Below are 21,871 nucleotides of genomic sequence, written 5' to 3' on the forward strand. Positions count from 1 at the left end.
ACACATCTTCTGTTTTGAGCTGTCACTGTCATTTCATATTTCAGAAGTGTCAGAGAAAAAAGTAAACATTTATTTTATTACAAAATCTTTGAATTTAACATTTCATTTGATGATAAATAATTAACTAAAGTCATATAAATAAGGATATATCAGACGTTTTTATACCCCAGCTTGTTTTTGCGTTTATCTCAGTATAAACGGTGACTGTTTCAGAAGCATTTCAATCACACATAGTACATAATTTGAAAAATGATGATATCGGAGGTAAATATAAATATTAATCGTCTACTTTAACAATTGACATGAAATTAATTGTGTTTTAGTGGTTACGGTTTATTCAAGCAAAATATTTTATGTCCACATGATAACATAACCTTCAAACATTCAAAACAAACCACTCGGATGTTCATAATGTATACTTGTTTAACGGCCTTCTAAAATGCTGGATTTACTTCAGACATCGTCATAAGCTTATAGTTATTATATTCAAGATTTTAACACATGTTTTCATTAATAATTTCTTTCTTTATATTTCAGCTTCCAGGAGACGAGAACTCAGCTCCAACATGTAGGACGTATGTTTTCCAAAATGAGAGCCACACACTAGGAAATGCCTTAAAATGTATTATCAGTAGATAGTAAGTATGCTACCACTAACTGGATTAAATATTATGGTTTTAATTGGTTTCAATTACATTACTATAAAAGATTATCCAGAATATTAATCAAAATAGAATCTTATCCAGACCAACAAGACACTGTACAGCTACAGTTATGAAGTGTATGTACCTATACTTAATTTTATTTATTTATTTAATACTTTATGCACAAGTTTGTACAATGGCAGACTTAGGTAACGCCTTAGGCGTTTTCTGCCAGTCTACCTTTGGATTGTGGAGAAATAACAGTTACATTTATGGTTGTCAATTTGCCCCCTGGATATATATGTAGATTGATTCCTAAAACAAAAGTATTTATTTATATTGTCCTATTAAATTTCAATTTATTTGTTCACAGTGAGGATGTAGAATTCTGTGGGTACACTGTACCTCATCCAGCAGAATCTAAAATGCACTTCAGGATACAAGCACATGAAACACCAGCGCTAGAAATACTAAAAAGAGGTTTGAAAGACTTAGAAAAAGTATGTGACCACACAATAGATTTATTCGAAAAAGAAGTAAATGATTTTGGGAAAGCATAAAGATTTTGTTTTATTTGTATTTTTTTTTCTAAGACCATACCAGTGTATTGTACCTAATGACTATTTGCATACCTACCATACCCTGTACCCTTTGTATACCAGTCAGTAATAGGAAGTCTGTCCTATTATCGTAATATAATGTACTATGAATATATTTTTTCCTAATCCAGTTGTCTATTCTATGGCACGTTACCTAGAGGAGTAAACATGAACAGGCATAAGACTAGAAACCTTAAGCCATTTTTCAGCAGTAACCAAGTAGAATCGTGTGCGTTCGCGCAGCGGAATGTTGTTGAATTTAAAGATTTTAATTATGCAGATAATTAGTGTAAGACGTCCTATAATTGTGTATGGTAAATAAAAATTTGTGTATGCAGCCATTGTGGAGAAATTCACCAAAAACAGATTCCGCTGGGCGAACGTTGGCGAACGTTGTCCTGGCGGAACTTTTTAGACTTTAGAGAAAGAGATGTGTCCGAAAATTAGTGTGTATTTGTGTATAATTGATTATGTATGAATGAAATCAGTGCATGCATAAACTTGGGAGAAATTCAAGTTTCCGCTACGCGAACGTTTGGCCATTAGCTAGTTTTCATATAAAGCGCTTACGTAGAGAGCTGTAGATTTTTACATACGTTGTTTTTAATTTGTTTATATTTGTTTAAAAAACAGATTCAGAAAAAGTCGTAGGGTTTAAAAGAAAAAAATATAAACGTAAAATACACTTATTAGGTCTTAGTTCTTAAAGTATGCAGTTTGGGGTCTAGATTTTCACGTTTACACAAACCTTGTAAGTGTCTCCAACATGTTGCCAAGTATCAATGATGTTCCGTTAGTAATTAAAAAGTTATAGGATATTTTACCATGAACAGATCACTGTTTACAAAGCAGTCGAATATCACGACGTTCTAAAGGAATTGCATGGTAAAATGTATGCCAATAATTAGTTTAATCGTTCAACTATTCACTTGCAAAATTTCATGTCATTAAATTCAGTAATTAAAGAAAGACAATTATAATACTGACGGAGCATCGAAACCCTACATAATCCGACCAAGTTCGGATAGCTACAAAAAAGCGGCCGTGCCATATGTCTAAGCAACGTTCTTAACTTGGAAGGTTAGTATATTTATTAAAATGGTACAGTTGCGTAAACAAGCGTTAGGAAAAAATAAAACAATTGCATTTCTTGAATGAAAAATATTTTTTAAATAATAATGCCACTATCTACGACATTTTAGTTAAAATACATAACGTTTATTAACGTCATTTTTAATCACGTAGTTAAGTAATTTATGTAAGTAATAATAATAAAAATATTTTTGTACACGGATATTTAAATAGAAAAGTACTTGTTAATTGAAGATTTATTTTTATCGTAGATAGTGGCATTATTATTAAAAAATATTTTTCAATCACGAAATACAATTGTTTTATTTTTTTCTAACGCTTGTGTACGCAACTGTACCATATTAATAAATACTAACCTACCAAGTTAAGAACGTTGCTTAGACATATGGCACGGCCGCTTTTTTGTAGCAATCCGAACTTGGTCGGATTATGTAGGGTTTCGATATTTTAATTGTCTTTCTTTAATTACTGAATTTAATGATATGAAATTTTGCAAGTGAATAGTTGAATGATTAAACTAATTATTGGCATACATTTTACCATGCAATTCCTTTAGAACGTCGTGATATTCGACTGCTTTGTAAACAGTGATCTGTTCATGGTAAAATATCCTATAACTTTTTAATTACTAACGGAACATCATTGATACTTGGCAACATGTTGGAGACACTTACAAAGTTTGTGTAAACGTGAAAATCTAGACCCCAAACTGCATACTTTAAGAACTAAGACCTAATAAGTGTAATTTACGTTTATATTTTTATCTTTTAAACCCTACGACTTTTTCTAAATCTGTTTTTTAAACAAATATAAACAAATTCAAAACAACGTATGTAAAAATCTACAGCTCTCTATGTAAGCGCTTTATATGAAAACTAGCTAATGGCCAAACGTTCGCGTAGCGGAAACTTGAATTTCTCCAAAGTTTATGCATGCACTGATTTCATTCATACATAATTAATTATACACAAATACACACTAATTTTCGGACACATCTCTTTTCTTCTAAAGTCTATGGATTAAAAAAAGTTCCGCCAGGACAACGTTCGCCCAGCGGAATCTGTTTTTGGTGAATTTCTCCACAATGGCTGCATACACAAATTTTTATTTACCATACACAATTATAGGACGTCTTACACTAATTATCTGCATAATTAAAATCTTTAAATTCAACAACATTCCGCTGCGCGAACGCACACAGTAGAATCATGACTGCCTGGCTAAGCTGCTGAGTAATGCCAAGTTGGTAACAAGAACCAGGATGCAATTTTTACCCAGATGTGAAATTCCCCCAGGGAGTAGGATAGATTCTTCAGTTTCAAACCAATACAGGAGTTTTATTTTATACTGTGTCAAATGAATATAGACATATTAGGTACGTCAGTACACAGGATTAATGTAAATAAAATACAGGAAGTAAGATGTTAAAGTCATTTTATTTCAGTTAATCATAACTGTCTTTAGGCTTTGAACTCAGAGTAAGGTGACTTGGTCAATGGGATGTCCCTCCACAAGTCAGGTGTAAGGTAAGCGTAGGTCTTGGCAATAGCCGCATAAGTGGCCTTAGCGAAGTTGCCAAGGGTGCCAGTGGAACCACGAGCTGAGGTGTAGCAGTCCTGGACACCAGCCATCTGAAGCAGCTTCTTGGGGACTGGGGCAGACACAATACCAGTACCACGAGGAGCAGGAATCAACCTCACGGTGACTGAACCACACTTGCCAGTGACCTGAAAGTATAAATCACAATAGCTATAGTATTTTGTACTTAAAATACTCTAGATATTTTAGTTTAGAGAGTGAATCAGACGCGTTAACAAACTTCATTGGAAAAACCTCAGGGGATACCACGAATGAAATGATTATCAGCTACATCATTAAAATATAAGTTGAAACTTTTTGTAAACAGTTAGAAGACAGTATTACCTTGCAGGGCACGGTGTGGGGCTTGCCGATCTTGTTACCCCAGTAACCTCTGCGGACTGGGAGGACAGACAGCTTGGCAAGGATGATAGCACCACGGATAGCGGTAGCGACTTCCTTGCTGCACTTCACGCCCAAACCAATGTGTCCGTTGTTGTCGCCGATAGCCACGAAGGCCTTGAAGCGAGTACGCTGACCGGCACGGGTCTGCTTCTGTACGGGCATGATCTTGAGGACCTCATCGTTCAGAGATGGGCCGAGGAAGAAGTCGATGATCTCGAACTCTTTGATGGGCAGAGAGAACAGGTAGATGCTCTCGAGTTTGTCGATCTTTCCCTCGCGTACGAGACGGCCCAGTTTGGTCACCGGCACCCACTCCTTCTGATCTTCCTTTCCGCGTCCACGGCCGCGACCACGACCGCGTCCACGACCACGGGGACCTCCACGGCCTCTATCGCCACCACGAGACCCAAAGCCGCCGCGAAAACCGCCACGTCCACCGGCTGGAGCTGCGTCCGCCATTCTAGAAGTAAGGTTATTTGTTGAGACGCGAGGTACATATTCAACACAATATTATGATTTTCTGGAGAGAATCAGACGCGTTAAGGCCATCACCGTGTAAACACTATGGTAGATACCACGAATGAAATAGGATTTAAGTCTCATCATGGAAATTTAAAACCACGTGGTGGTTGCTATAATGTCGCTAGCTAGAGAAATGTTTTGACTTCGAAACAAAGAAATATTATTGTTTATTGTAACTATTCACAAATTAGATAACCTTTTGAAAAAATTAAACTTAAAAGTCTATCAAAAATAAAATAAATAAAACTTACGTTGAACTGTGAGCGCAGTGAGACAGTCAAACACAAAATGGCCGAAGAATTTGCCTTTTGACTTTACCGACCCGCCAGCGGCATTTATTGTTTATGGTACCCTTTTTTTAATTTCAACCCATGGTCTTTTGGTCGTGGTATTTTATATATTAATTATTTATTTCCCCTTGGATAGAAAAATCGGTATGGAGGATATCTACAAAGAACTGAACATTATATTAGTGCATATGCGAGTGCGGGGCTGCTGCACAGACCATGTCTTACCTTATCGCATATCCATTGTGCCCTGAAACTTATTATGGTGGCATATTGGGTATACATACATACGTTTCAATCGTAATTGATTCGGGATTGGATCTCAGTCGGATGTGAATCGTATGTCGCTTAAGTAAAATAGCAGAATCGTCAAGCGCGGATCCAGCCCTCAAAAAAGGTTGTGGTCACAGCTACTAGAAAATCGGCTCGGAGCATGAACATGCTCATTAACAATCATGCAAGTCGTTTAAATTTTTGAATTAAACTATTTCCTTTTTTCTGAGCATCAGCAGTAGGTAAGCCAATGTATGGGTTTGACGCATTTGGTACATACACTTCTCAACTTTTACCTTATGTATGACTTAGGTATTTTTTTTTTTTAGGAATATATCTAAACGCATATTATGCTCACTATCAGTTCCGTTTTTAGCTTATGTATTGGGTGCAATCATTGCTAAATTGCTAAAGCATCCCTATGTATGGAAAGATTGTGGTTATTTTTTTTTCGCGAGCGTAGCAAGCCGGAAAATTTTTAGATTTTGTTGTAGTTACCAAGTTATAAAACCAAAAGCGAAGACGCAGAACAAAATCGTATAAAGTTGCGCGAGCGAAGCGAGCGCGAAATTTTTGAGTTTTGTGCCACAAATTACCTAAAGAAATTATAAAAAAGTAATGTGAAATGAAAAAGCTGTGAACGTAGCGAGCACAAAATTTTGGAGTCTTGGGACACGAAATCACCCAAACAAGTAAAAAAAGCCACTGCTAAGTGAAAAGACCGCGAGCGTAGCGAGCGCGAAATTTTTTGAGTTTTGGAACAAAACAGTACCTAAACAACAAAAAAATGAAAAATAGTGCCTATTGTAAATAATAATAATTGTATTGTAATAGACAGCTGTGTTGCTGGAAAGTTTGTTCTTCACCGCTTCTTCTTAACCAGAAAGTGCTGAAAGAAGGCGTTATGGGGGTGCTATCCTTTTCTACTTTCAATTTTAACTTAAACTAATCGAACGTTTTCGACATTGGACTCAAGTCACCGCAAAGTGAAGAAGCCGCGAGCGTAGCGAGCGCGAATTTTTTTGAGTTTTGGGATACAAAAGTACCTCAAAAACTAAAGCTGTTAGAAAAAAATATGGTGACCTCGAATTAGTAAACAACAGTCATAAAATTATCTAAATGCAAGAAAAAATCGCCTTATTTTATCCCTTGTGTTATCATCAGCCTATCGATTTCAAAAAACCGTAAAAGTGTGACGTCACAAGTCTATTAAGGTTGTGGGCATGCCCATCGTGCCCACAACGGTGGATCCGCCCTTGAGAATCGTGCCTCAAACTAATCGAATGTCATTGAAATAAGATTGGTCTTTTATTAGTAGCAGAATGCCCTACATTCTCGCGATTCAATGTTGACATTATTAACTTAGTAGAATCGGGCCCTGACTACCCCCTTAGACCAAATGGCAGACCAATCGCAAACCAATCGAATGTCGTTGGAATACGATTGGTCTTACCTATGCATGTTAGTAGCAGAATGCCCTTTATGGTTAAAACTGCTATTGCGATGCAATTTCTATTCTATATTCTTTTTCACAGAGAGGGGTCAATATCTCTTAGGCCTATGACCTGGAGTTGAGGTGAATCCAGGTTGAGACCAGACTCGCAAAAGAGGGGATACTTGGGATCTTAGGGTCAATTCCCACTGAGAGAGCAGCGGCCGGCAGCGGCCGTAAGAGCACGGACAATGTACGAGAGCGGCGCGGCGCGGCCCAGCGCGGCGCCGCGCGGCCCGCCTCGCTCGCGCTCAACCCCTTGCATTTACGGCCGCTGCTCTTTCAGTGGGGATTGACCCTTAAGAGACACTCGGAACCACTACTGCAGGCAAAAAAACCGGGAATATTATTTGAGTTTAAGATTTCTTCTGAGTTAATGGGATTGGGATGGTCTCTAAGCTACTATCATCTAAATATGCGAAGGAGTGCCCTCACAACGTAAAGGAAACAGCTAGATATTATTATCAAATAATTATGTGACTTTTATTAAATATACAATTATTTTGTAAACATTAACATTTTATTGTAATAACTTCAAACATATTTCGAGTTTTATCTTGTACAACAAATGGAAACGTAGGTATTCCATGACATGCAGCCCCGTATTGCCCCGTTTTCGTTAAAGCTATAACAGCCCCCATGAAATCAGGGTAATGTGTTGCTATTCTTTTAACGGCCGTTTGCGCAGCGTCTGTAGGCGATGCTCCTCGACGCATTTCTTCGACAGCCAAAAAGCTGAAAAAAATTAAAGAGTTTATGTATTTAAAATTAAAAGGACTGTAAGCATGTGTTGATGCTTTTGCATTAACTAATCTCGAGGGTAATCGCTCGTGCGCTCGTGGTCGTCAGTTTTGAAGGGTTCGTTAGTTTACGACCGACGGAATTATATATAGGTAGTGGTAAATGACGTCACAAATCGCAAACAGATCCGGCAATCACGCTCTAAAACAATCTCGGAGCTAGTAGGTAAGGGTATCTCTCTAAGGTTTTTTTGGGTGATTTCCTGCCATAAAGACTTACCTAGGTAAGAACCGGAGCATAATATCGCCATCGCCTGTAGCCGCAGCTCCTCCTACTTCATTATCAGCATATGCACCAGCCCCAGGTATAGGAGAATCACCAACCCTCCTATTTTTCACATAAAAGAAACCATGTGCTTTTAGGGCCTTATCACACTAGCGGATTGCGAGCGTCTTCAAAGCGGAACGGGCGCTTAGCGAATGCGACGCGAACACGCTGCGGCTGCTCAGCGAAGACGTCGCGGATGTACGGCAAATTCGCAACGTTTTCGTCGCGTGCTTGTAGCAAATTAACGACGTACAATACACTCAGTAACAAAATGGATTCAAACAATAATCGAATGGAAGAGAGCGACTACGTTGTGTTTTTTTGCAAACAAATAAAACACTGCTGCAACAAATTCGTCGCGAAGACGAATTTGTTGCGCGTCCGCAATAAATTCGCTGCGCATGCCCGTAACGTATTCGTTACGGGTCCGTTCCGCTTTGAAGACGCTCGCAATCCGCTAGTATGATAAGGCCCTTAGATACGAGAAATGCGTAAATAACATTATAATATAAATTTAATTATATAAATAATCCTATATATTTAATGTCCTTGTTACCCAGGAATTTTATATTTAGCTCCATTTGTTGAAGTGCCGGCTGCGACATCGCCATTGCTGTCCACGGCCACCATTCCAATAGTATCATGATTATATCTATCTACTATCATATGTACTTCAGGTTGTGTATCTCGAAAACTGTTCTTCTTAATTTCATGATAAGGACCACATTGTTTGGTGGGATCTGGCTTGACTCCCTGAGATAAGATAAAAGATTTGTGTAAGTACTTGAAATATCTGTGTATTGCATGTCAGAAAAGGCCCTGAATTACACAGATCTCTACTAATATTGTAATACAGTAATGACTGAAAACTAGGCAATATTGTGACTGAAAATATGAGCAAATTTTTCCTCTTGTCTTGTTACTACTTTATAAGCAAGCAGTTAAGTTTACATCTAAATAGCTTATATTTTATGTATAATGATTACATTTGAACATTTATCAAAAATTATGGTTCTTATTTTTACATCAAGTTTTTTTGTTTAAACAGACTTAATACCTTACCATCCAAAAGTTAGGTTGACAGTGATTCTCATTATGCCACTTCAACCAAAGCTGCTTAGAATGAGCAGTAGTAAGGGACTCTTCATGGAATCCCATCTGGACAGCAAACTGTGTTGCTAGTTCACCAGCCAGGAATGAATGTTTTGTATGTTCCAAGACATGTCGAGCAACTGATATTGCACTTTTTATCCTGCGGAGAGCTGCTACCGCTCCCACATTCATGGTCTTCCTGAAAAACATAGTTATTTTCCTTGATAAATTATTAAACTATATATACCTATTAGTACCTACAACTAATAAAAAATCGTTTATACCAAGACAACTCAACAGAATTGTTGTTTATGGGACAATAACAGGAAGAATTAATGGCAATATTGTTATTGAAAATGACTTGATTTCCTCTTATATCTAATTTATGTATAGTTTACATCAAATGAAATATGTAGTTACATGAGAAATATATACAGTTGAACATTTAAGTTCTTAATTTTTCTCATTAAATATTTTAAAAGCTAGGGGTATGGTTCCAAGGAGTGAAATCTGTATTACCCATCCATAATGAGAGCATCCAGTGTTGTCTCACCATTCTCATCAGGACTGCCTCCATAGCCCACTGTTCCATCACACTGTTGGACCTCGCATACTGAAGCACCTTGCTCTACTGCATCTAATGCTGAACCTCCTTCTTTTAGGACCTCCCAGGCTGTAAAGTATTATTAAAAAATATATATATTAGCCATAAGACTCACGCGATTTCTAAGTAGGACACTACAGAAATATTTAAAACTTGAAATGTTAAGTATATATTATTATCAACAGTTTTATGTTTTAACAGAAAAACCTTCGTCCGAGGACGTACCTTTTACTGTAGCATTTGAAAACCGCCACGTTGTTATGACTATTGGGATATTGGGTTCGCTATCAACTACATAATAATTAAAACTTGAAAGTAATATTAGCGACACCCACAACATTGTAAAGACCGGCCTATTTCAAAAGTAAACAACTTCAATAAAGCCGAGATTCTTATCGTTATCACTATTGACATCACTGACCTTCAACATTGACAATATTACTTTTTAAAGTTACAAAATTGGAATACATGTCTTTAAAGACTATAAGTTAACCAGCTTTTAATCTACTTTCAGTTCAGCTCTTGCTATGGCTATACCGACAATGTGTTTTTTGCGATTTCTGTACCGCAACAACGCATTCAATAGATGTCTATTAATCAATTCATTATTTTTCGCTAAATATGTGGGGTCTCATTTTGCAAAAATGCCAACATTAAGACGGACAAAAGAAAAAGTTCTTCAGCCAATAGGACAAGAGATTGATAAGTTACCAATCTATGATTGGCTCATCGTCATTTCCAAAGATAACTATGATCACAACACAACGTCAACAATGTCATGTTAGTTTTCCTTGTTTTGATGAACACATTTTATTTGCTGAACTGTGAATTGAATTTATTATATCGAGAGTGCATCGCCGCGACGCACGGAAAGTTTTTATAGAAACCTTACTTCAAAAACCATGGATTCAGAAACTTTTTTTGTTGATTTGCCAAAAGTTGTAAGTAGATTATAACAATGTCGCTCTCTTATTTATTGCAATATATTTTTACCTTTTTTCTTTGTTGTAGGAGTTGCATGCTCACTTGAATGGGTCTTTAAGTCCGGCTACGATGCTGCAACTAAAGCGATATCACGCCGATTCTGGTTTAGAGGATAAAACAAATGCTTTCTTTGATGAATTTCAAATTGGCGCCGGTGACTCGAGAAACTTGACGGAGTAAGTTCAATATTCAAGCTTTTGTTACCTTACATACGCATATTGACGAATTGCATGATTTAAAATATATATTCAAATAATTTTATATGTATAGGTGGCATTAATATTGAATTGCTTAGATATCTGTGATTTTTTGTAACTCCATTAAAAATAATACAAATGTAGGTAATGCATCTTACTGCAGTGTACCTAATCAATTTTATTAAGTGCATAATTAAACAATGAGATTTATCTCAGCATTCTCACTGGAAGTTTACCATTGCATTATGCAAATGTTATCTATAAATGTGTTATGACTCACCGCTGACTGTTCTATGTACATATAAATTAATGTAATTAAAATAAATAAGTGTATGTTGATGCAAACAATAATTTATAGTCTCAGTGCATGCTTGACTGCCAATAAGATGCTTTTAAGATTCATTTATTATGTGTAATTTAATCTGTATCACAAGACAAAGACTTATTTTTTATGTAAAAATATAAAAATTACATATTTATCATCCACCATTCGAAGCAAATTCTGCCGTTTATCACAGCTGTATAAAATCAGATATAATGTCTACATTCACATGTAATTTATCTTACAGTTGCTTCCAAGTGTTCAGCATCGCACATTCCTTGACAAGCACCCCTGAAACACTGGCTCTGGCTACAAGCCTCACTCTTCAAGAGTTTCAAGATGACGGCTGCTGTTATCTTGAACTCAGAAGTACACCAAGAGACACACCACAGATGACCAAATTGCAGTACATTGAAACTCTTGTTCAGGCTATACAGTAAGTATGGTCACTCCACAGATGACCAAATTGCAGTATATTGAAACTCTTGTTCAGGCTATACAGTAAGTATGGTCTTAAATTTTACTACCAACCTCCTTTGGTATCTATCATAATATGCTGGCATATAGACATGGAATGTATTGTGAAGACAAAGTATTGCTAACAAACTTGTCAAATATTATTTTTAATACAGCTACTGTTTAAATATTTCAATCCCTTGCAGAAAATCATCTTTACATCTCACCATGATAACTCGGCTCATAGTTTCAATCAATAGAAGATCACCCTTAGAGGAGGCAGAACAAATAGCTGATCTAGCCATAGAATATTATAAAAAATACCCAGATGTGATAGTGGGTATTGAATTAAGTGGTGACCCCATGGCTGGAGTTTTTCAAGAATTTGTTCCAGCATTATTGAAGGCAAAGGAAGCAGGATTGAAGGTAAATCCTATATCTGACAAATACCCTACTGAAGACCGCATTAAAATTGGTTCAGTCAAACATAAGATAGTAGGGCACAAACATACATACAGGTCAAACTGATAAACTCTGTTCTTTTTAAGTCAGTTAATAAAATGAAGCATGAATTAAAAACAAAGTTATGTGATTACTTTTCTTTTTACTTCAGGTAACATTACACTGTGGTGAGGTTTGCAACCCAGAGGAAGTAATGGCAATGCTGAAATTCAAACCTGACAGAATTGGTCATGGTATTTGTATTCATCCAAAATATGGAGGAACCGAAGAAACTTGGTCAACCCTTTGTAAACTTAAAATACCTGTTGGTAAGAAACTAAAACAGATTTTGCTAAAACTAATCATACACATACTGTGGGTACCTGACATTTTAAAATTGTTTTTCAGAGGTGTGCCTAACGAGTAATGTTAATACCAAGTCAGTACCAGACTATGATTCTCACCACTTCAAACTCCTTTACGATGCAGAAATACCCGTTATAATATGCGTAAGTAGTATAATAATGGAAGATTGAGGTTTTTTCAAAACTTGATGGCGGATCTATTATCAGAGTAGAAGTCCGCGCATGTGGGCCTTACCCCTCGCGCCCTTTTGAGCAGAACATCTTTCTCAATATCGCCAAAGGTTTCAGCGAGAACTAACAATATTTTTGATGAAACAAAAAGGCTAATCGGACATTTATTTTTGCAGACGGATGACAAAGGAGTTTTCGCAACATCTCTATCACGAGAATACCAAATATGTGTGAACACATTTTCTCTTACATCATATCAGACCGCAAGATTGGCCCTGAACGCTTGCCAATATGTTTTCGCCGATAATGTTCGTAAAACGCTCAACGACAAATTACTCAATTTTATTGATAAAAATTCTCTGTGATTTTGGCTTTTGATTGTTTTGTAATAGTACAGGGTATTAAAGAAATACATTTTGTTTTAAATTACTTGCGCTTTTACAAATAAACTACCCCCTTCACCCGCGTCCCGAGAGAACTACTCCCCGTGCCCGGATGAGAATAAAAATATCCGTTACATGGTTCTGAACTCCTAAACAATTTTCAAAATCGAATTCTAGAATTTTGGTCATCGATTTTTAAATCATTATTTGAAAGAAAAGACAAAAGGCCTTTGTGCTAAACAACGAAAAAAAAACCAGCGTAGACCATAAAAATACGTTCCGTTTCTGGAGCTGTGTTAATAGTTAAATACAAAGGGTAAAATTCGTAAAGCTGATTATTCGTTGACGTGAATCGTAACGCAAGAAATATAACCTCCAAAAGTCATCAAGCTTAAAACGTAGTGAGTGATTATATACTCTCTGATCAAGCTGAAGGGAATTAACATTGAAGAAATCGCTAAAAATTGAAATTCCACAATGAGTGATCTCTCAGACTTCTCGGCTCCCAAGGGTGCAGACTCTGAGCTGCAAGATTTTCTCCTTGCAGAAAAGCAAAAGGCACAATTCCATGCACAGGTAAATTTCATACAAATTATTATAATTACAGTAACTTGCATCATTGTTTCTCTTAAAACATCTGAAGTATTTTTTCGTGAATAAAATTTGTATAAAAACCACTATAAAAATTGTTGACTTGTGAACATACCGGTTGCAGGGATGAAAAAATACAATTAAATGATTTAATTATGATCTTAAATCATTGTAAAGGTTCTTTGCACAGCTAACTGCACAACGAGTTTTCAAAGTAATAAAAAGGTTGCTCTCAATTCCAGATTCATGAATTCAATGACTTTTGCTGGGACAAGTGTGTTGACAAGCCTGGAGCAAAGCTGGACTCTCGCACAGAAACCTGCATTACAAACTGTGTAGAGAGGTTTATTGATGTCTCTCTGCTTATCACCAATAGATTCGCACAGATGCTTGAGAAAGGAGGTGGAATGCATTGAATCTTCGTAGTTATATATTTGTTATATACTGGTCTATAAGAGCTCAGTCAATGTATGCAACTGTTATGCATTTTAGGTTCAAGATTCATATGAAAGTGCATTTTTGTTTATCTTAGTAGCTAGTGGCCATGCTGTTGTTTGCTGTACCAAAAATGTACATTTAGTACCTAAAGAAATTGTTGATTTAATGACAGAATTAAACTAAGGTATTTAAATTAAATTGTTTTATTTATTGATATAAATAGTTTACAAATCAGTTCACTTGTAAAGTCTGTACTTTTCACTGCACTACATTACATTTAGAAAATATAAGTACACCTTTATAATGAAAGTTTCAAAATATTTGTGGGCTTATCATATTTTTGAATAGTGTTAACTCTCACTGAAACTTAATTGTTAAATAAGTAAATGCAGTGATGTAGATTCAATTAATTAGTACATAAGATGGGCATCTGCAATAACATAGTTACAAGAAAAATGGTGTTAGATATTTGTATCATGTATTTAGTCAATGCAACAGACTAGATAATATTATTCCAAAGATGCCCACTGATATTAATGATTTATCTGCCTACTCTACCCAAAGTGGTATCAGTTCTGGGATCTGCAGTAACATTTTGGACTGCAACCAAGGACTCGTTGATTTTAGTCTGCAAATCTCTTAGATCTTGAACAAATAAAAGCTTGAGAACATCAGAAGGTTGCTGAATAATGTTGCCCTCGGTTTGTGGTGAATCTGGGTGGGGGGTTGTCTTAAGTATTTTAGCTAGGGCTGACAACCGGAACTTGGGGTCAGGGTGTGGCCCAACTCCTGCTAATGTAGATACTCTTTCTACACCTGCCTTGAATGCTGGACTTGAAACTGTGAAGAAGAAAATATCATAAGTATGAATTAAAACAGAAAAAAATTAATGGAGTATTGAACATGAATGTGGGCAGATATAGAGGAAGAGGATAATTAAAGAAATAAAGGAAGGATTGTGTGAAAGATTATTATCAGGCAGAGAAGTATGGAAACATAAGATATAGACTGTCTCTAAATAAGGGATTGGGTAAGTCCAAGAGGATGATGGTAATATTTACAAATTATTAACTCACAATCAAGGTTATCCAGAGGATTGGAAGACACTACATTAGGTGTAGCCTGTTTTGGCTTCTCCACTTTGGCATTCTTATATTTTTCAACTGAAATCAAAATTATGCAAGAGCTTAGTCATCAATCAGTCATAATCAATATGATGCAATGATAATGAAACAAATTAATTATGTTGCACTTATTTTCATATTATGCAGATATTTTCAGTACATTTTAATGTTCTATGACTGCTACAAACTGAAATAAGTGATGAAATACAGTACAAACAATATTGCATTGTACTGAACAAAAAACCAAACATATGCTAAGTAACAAATTGCCAAGACTTTGTAAATTATTAATTAAGAATATAAGTATAACCCACCATTATCCGCATACTCTAATCTTACGGCATACGATAGTATCCAGTTGAGCTGTTCGTGAGGACTGCCTTCAGCGACAGGGCTGACCAAATCCTTCTGGTAGGTGTTAAAAGCCTCCTTCCAACTGTCTTTCTCTATATTTCTGAGACCATCCCTTTCCTCTATTTTGTAATGCCTGATCTTCTGATCCTCTAGCCAGAGTATTACGCTCCTGTACTCCTTTTCATCTGCAAATTGGAACAGAATCTAGTAAAATCGTCGCGTAGGAGTCAATAAGGAGTAACAAGTCTTGTAATTGGATACTTACCATCACAGTTGAAATCTTCTGGATTAGGATGGCCCAAAGCACTAAGTTTAAGCTTAAATATAGTGCTCATAATAAAATTTTCGCCTTTTATCGACGACTTTATCACAATAATAACCTGCGATTCCGGCGATTTGGAACCATAAACACTGCAACAAGGACTACAGATTTTCACAACAATGACAGATAGGTAGGCACTGTCTATTCCTAGACTTGAATAATATTTTCCTTTGGTTGGCAGGACTACAGAGCTGTCAATGTAATCTAAAGTCGTCGCATCGTGAAACAGTGCGTGACTTTGACAGGTGTCTTATAGAACGAAATACATGGGTGTTTTTGAGAAAGGTACACATAGTTGGTTACTTTTGAATGATAATTAAGGACAAAACCAAATTAATTATGCATTCCAAATCATCGTTTTTGTATACTAACTAAACAACACGACTAATGTATGATACTTCCTCTTTTTTAAATAAATACCTTGTTGTAATCTCGTCAACAACAGATACAAAGTGTCATTGTGTAGCACTGACGTGGTTTTGGTCAGCTGTAGTTAGCAAATTGTGTATCTTATAAATTATATTAGCATTAGCATTATAACTTGAAACAAGGAATAGCCATGTCGACTTGGGTTAAAGAAAACTGCGTTTCCTTCTTCCAACTGTTTTGCATTAAAGTGGTGAAGACTGGTCGCATTCCGCAGCATCTAGCATTTATAATGGATGGAAATCGTCGGTATGCCAAGAAAAACAGTGTTGATAGCGCTGCAGGACATGTTAAAGGCTTTGACAAGTTGTCTGAAACTTTGAAGGTGGGTTTTTAATATTTTTGTCATTTTACAACCTTCTTAATTCTTATGCTACTGCTCCACCTGCGTCTTAACGCGTTAAATTTTGGCATTACGCAGATGTGGCCAACGTTTTAATGGCAATTTATACAAATGGCATTATTAATAGCATTAAACGTTAAGCGATAACTCGGGTGTTGGTTTTTTTGACACATCAAAGGGTTTTAGTGCGTAGCTTAGCTCGCTCAGTGATGTTGGCTACATTAATGCCATCTCACTGCACGCATGCAAGGACAAGTGTAGATACTTTGTTTAAGCGGTAACTGCATTTTACGAGCACGATAATGGAATGGTCAAATGAGAAAGCTTTAGTTTTTAGAATGAATTTGTGTGTCTAAGTTTAACCTCTTTAATGTGTGTTAACGCGTTGCTTCATGAGGGATTAACTCTTTGCGTAAGTGTAGCCAACATGCAATTTTAATGTCCTAAGTAACGTGTAGTTGGTCATTGACATTAACGTTAACGCTAACGCAGGTGGAGCAGGAGCATTATACACATCTAGCGCTGTGGACCCGGATATCACATTTATGTCCGGTTGTGAGTATATTGAGCGTTGTTTTATCAACCAATTTTTGTTCAAAAATAAAAGTTGGACAGACAAAGAAACAGGAACTGTCCACAATTAAAATACTATGTATATTATAAAACTACATATACATAAAAATTAATGCTACTTTTTGTTGTAACTTTGTAACTCAAGAACGGTCTTACCAATCTAAACCAAATGTTAAGGCTTTGTTCAGACTATTTAGTCAATGGTGTAAGTATGTGAAGTTTACACAAACTCATTATCATCATAATTTTTTGTAACAAAAACATAGTTATCGGCACAGATATTGAGCGCTCGGCAGAAGAGTGGGGATCGCTTTGCGCACTGTACACATAAGGCAATAAACTAATAAATTGCTTCAGGTGAAAGTCAGGGCTCAATATCCGTGCCGATAACTATACTGGACTTTATAGTTAGCTAAGCAAGTACCGCAGGCCACTAGTCATATTATAAAAACTTGGACCATAAGTGTTATTGTTAATTTTGGTTTCAGTGGTGTCTAGACCTAGGAGTTCCAGAAGTGACAGTATATGCATTTAGTATAGAAAACTTCAAGAGAAGTAAAGAAGAAGTTGATGCCTTGATGAACTTGGCCAGAGACAAGTTTCAAAGATTATTGGATGAAATGTATGTATTATTTTACAGGTTTATTTAATTTTAGATATTAAGTTTTATCAAATACAATTCCCAGTGGTATAAGTTTGAATATAATTCTCAAATATATATTTTTTGTTAACAGTGATCAAATTAATGAATGGGGCGTAAGAATCCATGTGGCTGGCCGGCTATCCCTGTTGCCAGAAGATTTAAGAGCACTAGTATCAAAAGCGATGCTTGCTACCAGACACAATTATAAGCTAAGACTTAACATTGCTTATGCATATACAGGTATATTACTTCTTTGTAAATCCATGTATCTTGCATTGCTGACAAAATTAGTAGATAAGGAACTCAAGAAATTGCTTTTCAAAATATGTATTATTTCCATTTTTGTTTTCTTCTTCTGTATTTATAACTGCTTCTGTACTACTTAAATGTCTGTTAATTAGTTGACTTTAAAAAAAGAAGGAAGTTCTCAATTCAACCTCAAATATTTTTTTAAACATACTGTATTGTTACAGGAAGAGATGAAATCAGCCGAGCAGCCTCACACTTAGTAGATGGTGTGAAAAACAATGAAATATCACCAGAAGACATTGATGTAGATCTTGTCTCCAGAACATTAGAACTTGGGGAAGCCGAACTCCTTGTCAGAACTTCAGGGGAAGTCAGATTGTCAGACTTTATGTTGTGGCAGGTATGAAAACTGAAAAGTTATAATTAGATGATTTATAGTTATTGGCACGGATAATTAGCTCTCGGCTGAAGAGTGGGGATCGCTTTGCGCACTGTAAACTTAAGGCAATAACCCAATAAATCACTTCTGCGCAGGTGAAGGTCAGGGCTCAATATCCTTGCCAATGATTATACCTGTTAAACTACCTGTAATATTATGGAACCTTTGTCATCCATCACCCGTGACCATAACTTCTGAATAAAAATCAGGGATTTTTATTTGTGACTGTGTAATATTTACATTTAATATTGACTTTTTTCTTTCAGGTTGCAAACACGAACACAGTGATATACTTCACTGATGTATTATGGCCAGAATTTAGTATTTGGAACCTTTTGTCTGCCATTATACATTTCCAAAGACATGCCCCGGCTCCAAAAGCTTTGCCAAGTATCAGTGATACGAAGAGAGAATTTCTGGATAAACTAGAAAGTCAAAGATGGCAACAAATGGAGAAAATTGTTAGCTGTTCATAGAATTAATTGTTTATTTTTATTGTTGGATATAACTTCCATCGGGAGTGTAAAAATTAGAAATGTTGGTAGTTTCTAAAATATTTATTGTTTCCATTATCTTCATCATTGTACAGACACACTTCAGTAATAAAAAAGATTAACAAATGTTTTTTTTCTTTTTTACATTGCCATATTTTCTGTTCCATTGATAGCACACACGATTTCAGGCATGACGGTGACTTACATACTTAAAAACGAAATATGTACTATGTTATTGTATTATCTTAGTACAAAAAGTAAATAAAACAGAAACATGCTATAAATACACATAATTTAATACATTCGTTGGTATTATTGCGTTCACTACACTGTCTAATAAATTGCTTATATCTTCATAATTTTATTGTTAGTGCTATTTCATTTTCCCTTGATTGTGTATTTGGAGTAAGTCTTAGTTGGATCATAGGGCTCCCATCTCGAAGCAGGGAATATATGTTTGTTTCTTTCATACCAGGACCTAATAAAAAACATTAAAAATACTTAAGTAGGTATCATTCAAAACATCACCAGAAGTGCAGATCTTATAAAAGTACACGAGTCTTATGTAAATGCAAGTAACACATCATTAACACAAACAAAAATAAGAAATGAATAACATAAAGTTATTCGCAAGGTTAACCAAACCTTGAAGGTCTTATGAATACGGAAAAGTATAAACTTACCTTAACAACACTTTGCCAGCATGTGAATCCTGCTTTTCTTGGGTAGCGTCATTAACCAGTCTCACATCATCAGAAGCGTCAAACTGGAATAGTGGTCCACTTTTTCCTCTGGCCTAAAAAATAAAATACTTGTTTACAAAAAAATCTAACTGACGTCTGTAATATACCTAAAATCTCCTACGGCTGACAAAAACTGCTGGAAACTCGATCTTTTTTTTAAGTTTGTCAAAAGCTAATGTAGAAAAATAAATTAATAACTCATCGGTGGATTTGGGTGGAGTGTATTGGTTCTTAATCAACTTTAATATTTTCTAGCTTCTCACAAATATCTATTCAACAATATGGGCCAGCTCTCAGGCTTTTACAATAAAGAGAAGACTGGTTTTCCTTATAACTTACCTTAGTAACTATAAAATCATAGAATGTGTAGTGATGAGGTAATATGAGATCTTCTTTGACATACATAAGCTGGTCTGCCGATACAGTTTTCAGTTCACTGAATTCAGGCCTCAATGTGTCGAGACATCGTTGTAGGAATTGATATATGGAATTGCCTGAAAAAATAATGTTATTTCTCTTGTCATCTGTTACTGGTATATAATGAAAACTGCCTTAAAATATATTCTACTTCTTAAGCTCATGGATCAAAAAACTATCTTTCCAGAGTCATATTTTGGAACAAGGTCACTGGGTGTCTTTGAACGTTTTGGAGACCTGATCAAATACATTCACTTATTCTCTATGTGAAAATAGAATTTCAATTGTACAACATACCTTTTTTCAAGGTAACATTTCTTCTGTGCCCAGAACCATCCCAATAGCTGAATGTAACGGTTATGGGTTCATCTTTAAGGCTTGCTTGGGTCATCACCCATTCTAGCCGAAGTTCCTCTCGTAACTTGAGATCAGCCTCCTCCCTTTCTCTATCTGGCAGGAATGATGTGTCCACATCTGGATTCTTTTTTATTTTCTTGAACACCTGAAAAATACATAGATGGATTTACTAATACCATTGTGGTTTTTAGACCTCCTAAGAATTTTGAGGATTTTTTTGCAATGTTTTTGTATTTTTTTACATTTCTACAGTCAATATGTATTTATAGACATAAAGAAAAATACCGGTTCCTCTTTGTCCCTCCAGGACTTATCATCAGCTGGAGGTTTCTCATCGGCCGAGGACTCCTCGGCAGCGTCCTCTTCTCTCTCCTCGTCATCATCCTCTTCCTCCTCATTCATATCAAACGATAATGCTTGAATCTGTAATAGGAATTGGTATAAAATGTGTTAGACTAATGTTAACCAAAAGAGGTACATTGCATGCAGAGTAATGGTAAGTAAGCAACAACACAAATCATCATCTCGCCTTTTCCCAACTATATTGTCTTACAGTCTAATCTAATGTTGCGGAATACCATATTTATCAAGGAGAAACCACTGCAACCCAGTTACCCACACACACATACAGTTATGGTAGTAAATATTTGAGTTGTCTTTTACATAAAGTAAAAACGAAACGCCTGCATGTTTAACTTCATGTGATTCAATCTTCTAGATTGATTCCATTGTTGCCTACCAGATATTCCACATAGATATTGAGGTGCAACAGCTCACCTGTCTCTTTTGTTTGTTCTTCTGTGCTTGTTTAGCTTCAATCTCTTTCTGCCTTTCCTTTTCCTTCTCAGCTTTCTTCTGCGCCAACTTTTTCTCTCTTTCCCGAACTATGTGTTCTTGTTTTGCTTTCATTTCATCAAGAGTCACCAGACCGATAGTGGAACTCTTCAGCTGCTGCTCCACAGCATCGTAGTGCGTAGCAAACTTGTTCTCAATATTCACCATCTTGAGATCTTCTTCTATTTTCTTTTTACGTAGTTTTACTTCTTGCTGAGCCTTCTCGCGTTTTTTCATCAGGTGCATGGCTCTGCCAGCCTCTGATGCTGCTCCCTTGTAATGAGCCATGGTTGTATGATGTTTCTATATTACGAGAAACACAATATAAAGCAGATCTAAAAGACTTTTCTTATAAAATTAAACTTTACGAAGCACAAACACGAAGGCAGACACAGCTGCAGTTTCCAGAAACATCAACAATAGACCAGAGACATTCTATTATGACGGAACGGTTTTTAGCAGCTTTTTTTTGGATATCAACCTTTTCATATTCGGTTATAGACAAAGCAAAATTGATTGATCCTTTCATTTGATTGATAAGTCACAGCA

General features: G+C 36.0%; 8 protein-coding genes across 8 annotated transcripts; 4 read left to right on the top strand and 4 right to left on the bottom strand.

Moving 5' to 3' along the window:
* Window positions 1–33: 33 nt before the first annotated feature.
* Polr1d (RNA polymerase I and III subunit D) lies at window positions 34–1,205 on the top strand. The gene is made up of 3 exons (XM_021336283.3): window positions 34–264; window positions 538–638; window positions 1,018–1,205. Exons 1-3 carry the CDS (start codon window positions 250–252, stop codon window positions 1,202–1,204), a joined length of 303 nt encoding a protein of 100 aa, XP_021191958.2. The 5' UTR covers window positions 34–249; the 3' UTR covers window position 1,205.
* Window positions 1,206–3,752: 2,547 nt separating this feature from the next.
* Window positions 3,753–5,222, bottom strand: LOC110377400 (small ribosomal subunit protein uS5). The gene is made up of 3 exons (XM_021336289.3): window positions 5,092–5,222; window positions 4,259–4,778; window positions 3,753–4,062 (listed from the first exon to the last, which is right to left on the bottom strand). Exons 2-3 carry the CDS (start codon window positions 4,775–4,777, stop codon window positions 3,796–3,798), a joined length of 786 nt encoding a protein of 261 aa, XP_021191964.1. The 5' UTR covers window position 4,778; window positions 5,092–5,222; the 3' UTR covers window positions 3,753–3,795.
* Window positions 5,223–7,350: 2,128 nt separating this feature from the next.
* Window positions 7,351–10,074, bottom strand: LOC110377406 (N(4)-(Beta-N-acetylglucosaminyl)-L-asparaginase). The gene is made up of 6 exons (XM_021336295.3): window positions 9,882–10,074; window positions 9,572–9,725; window positions 9,023–9,251; window positions 8,517–8,713; window positions 7,913–8,020; window positions 7,351–7,627 (listed from the first exon to the last, which is right to left on the bottom strand). Exons 1-6 carry the CDS (start codon window positions 9,994–9,996, stop codon window positions 7,405–7,407), a joined length of 1,026 nt encoding a protein of 341 aa, XP_021191970.3. The 5' UTR covers window positions 9,997–10,074; the 3' UTR covers window positions 7,351–7,404.
* A 357-nt stretch (window positions 10,075–10,431) lies between these two features.
* LOC110377405 (adenosine deaminase-like protein) lies at window positions 10,432–13,021 on the top strand. The gene is made up of 7 exons (XM_021336294.3): window positions 10,432–10,597; window positions 10,668–10,816; window positions 11,407–11,595; window positions 11,822–12,041; window positions 12,229–12,385; window positions 12,465–12,565; window positions 12,769–13,021. The coding sequence occupies exons 1-7, from the start codon at window positions 10,559–10,561 to the stop codon at window positions 12,955–12,957; spliced, it is 1,044 nt and encodes a 347-aa protein (XP_021191969.3). The 5' UTR covers window positions 10,432–10,558; the 3' UTR covers window positions 12,958–13,021.
* A 216-nt stretch (window positions 13,022–13,237) lies between these two features.
* On the top strand, window positions 13,238–14,202 carry LOC110377392 (mitochondrial import inner membrane translocase subunit Tim8). Its single transcript, XM_021336279.3, has 3 exons — window positions 13,238–13,359; window positions 13,399–13,551; window positions 13,809–14,202. The coding sequence occupies exons 2-3, from the start codon at window positions 13,453–13,455 to the stop codon at window positions 13,980–13,982; spliced, it is 273 nt and encodes a 90-aa protein (XP_021191954.1). The 5' UTR covers window positions 13,238–13,359; window positions 13,399–13,452; the 3' UTR covers window positions 13,983–14,202.
* LOC110377391 (RNA transcription, translation and transport factor protein) lies at window positions 14,192–15,925 on the bottom strand. Its single transcript, XM_021336278.3, has 4 exons — window positions 15,748–15,925; window positions 15,443–15,667; window positions 15,081–15,167; window positions 14,192–14,844 (listed from the first exon to the last, which is right to left on the bottom strand). The coding sequence occupies exons 1-4, from the start codon at window positions 15,815–15,817 to the stop codon at window positions 14,546–14,548; spliced, it is 681 nt and encodes a 226-aa protein (XP_021191953.3). The 5' UTR covers window positions 15,818–15,925; the 3' UTR covers window positions 14,192–14,545.
* A 118-nt stretch (window positions 15,926–16,043) lies between these two features.
* On the top strand, window positions 16,044–19,097 carry LOC110377390 (dehydrodolichyl diphosphate synthase complex subunit DHDDS). The gene is made up of 5 exons (XM_021336277.3): window positions 16,044–16,555; window positions 17,635–17,768; window positions 17,881–18,029; window positions 18,263–18,438; window positions 18,744–19,097. Exons 1-5 carry the CDS (start codon window positions 16,364–16,366, stop codon window positions 18,951–18,953), a joined length of 861 nt encoding a protein of 286 aa, XP_021191952.2. The 5' UTR covers window positions 16,044–16,363; the 3' UTR covers window positions 18,954–19,097.
* LOC110377388 (protein FAM50 homolog) lies at window positions 19,020–21,758 on the bottom strand. Its single transcript, XM_021336276.3, has 6 exons — window positions 21,266–21,758; window positions 20,774–20,911; window positions 20,429–20,633; window positions 20,054–20,208; window positions 19,655–19,767; window positions 19,020–19,449 (listed from the first exon to the last, which is right to left on the bottom strand). Exons 1-6 carry the CDS (start codon window positions 21,608–21,610, stop codon window positions 19,350–19,352), a joined length of 1,056 nt encoding a protein of 351 aa, XP_021191951.3. The 5' UTR covers window positions 21,611–21,758; the 3' UTR covers window positions 19,020–19,349.
* Window positions 21,759–21,871: the final 113 nt, after the last annotated feature.

The sequence above is a fragment of the Helicoverpa armigera genome, chromosome 10, assembly GCF_030705265.1.
Source record: "Helicoverpa armigera isolate CAAS_96S chromosome 10, ASM3070526v1, whole genome shotgun sequence".
NCBI lineage: Eukaryota > Metazoa > Arthropoda > Insecta > Lepidoptera > Noctuidae > Helicoverpa > Helicoverpa armigera.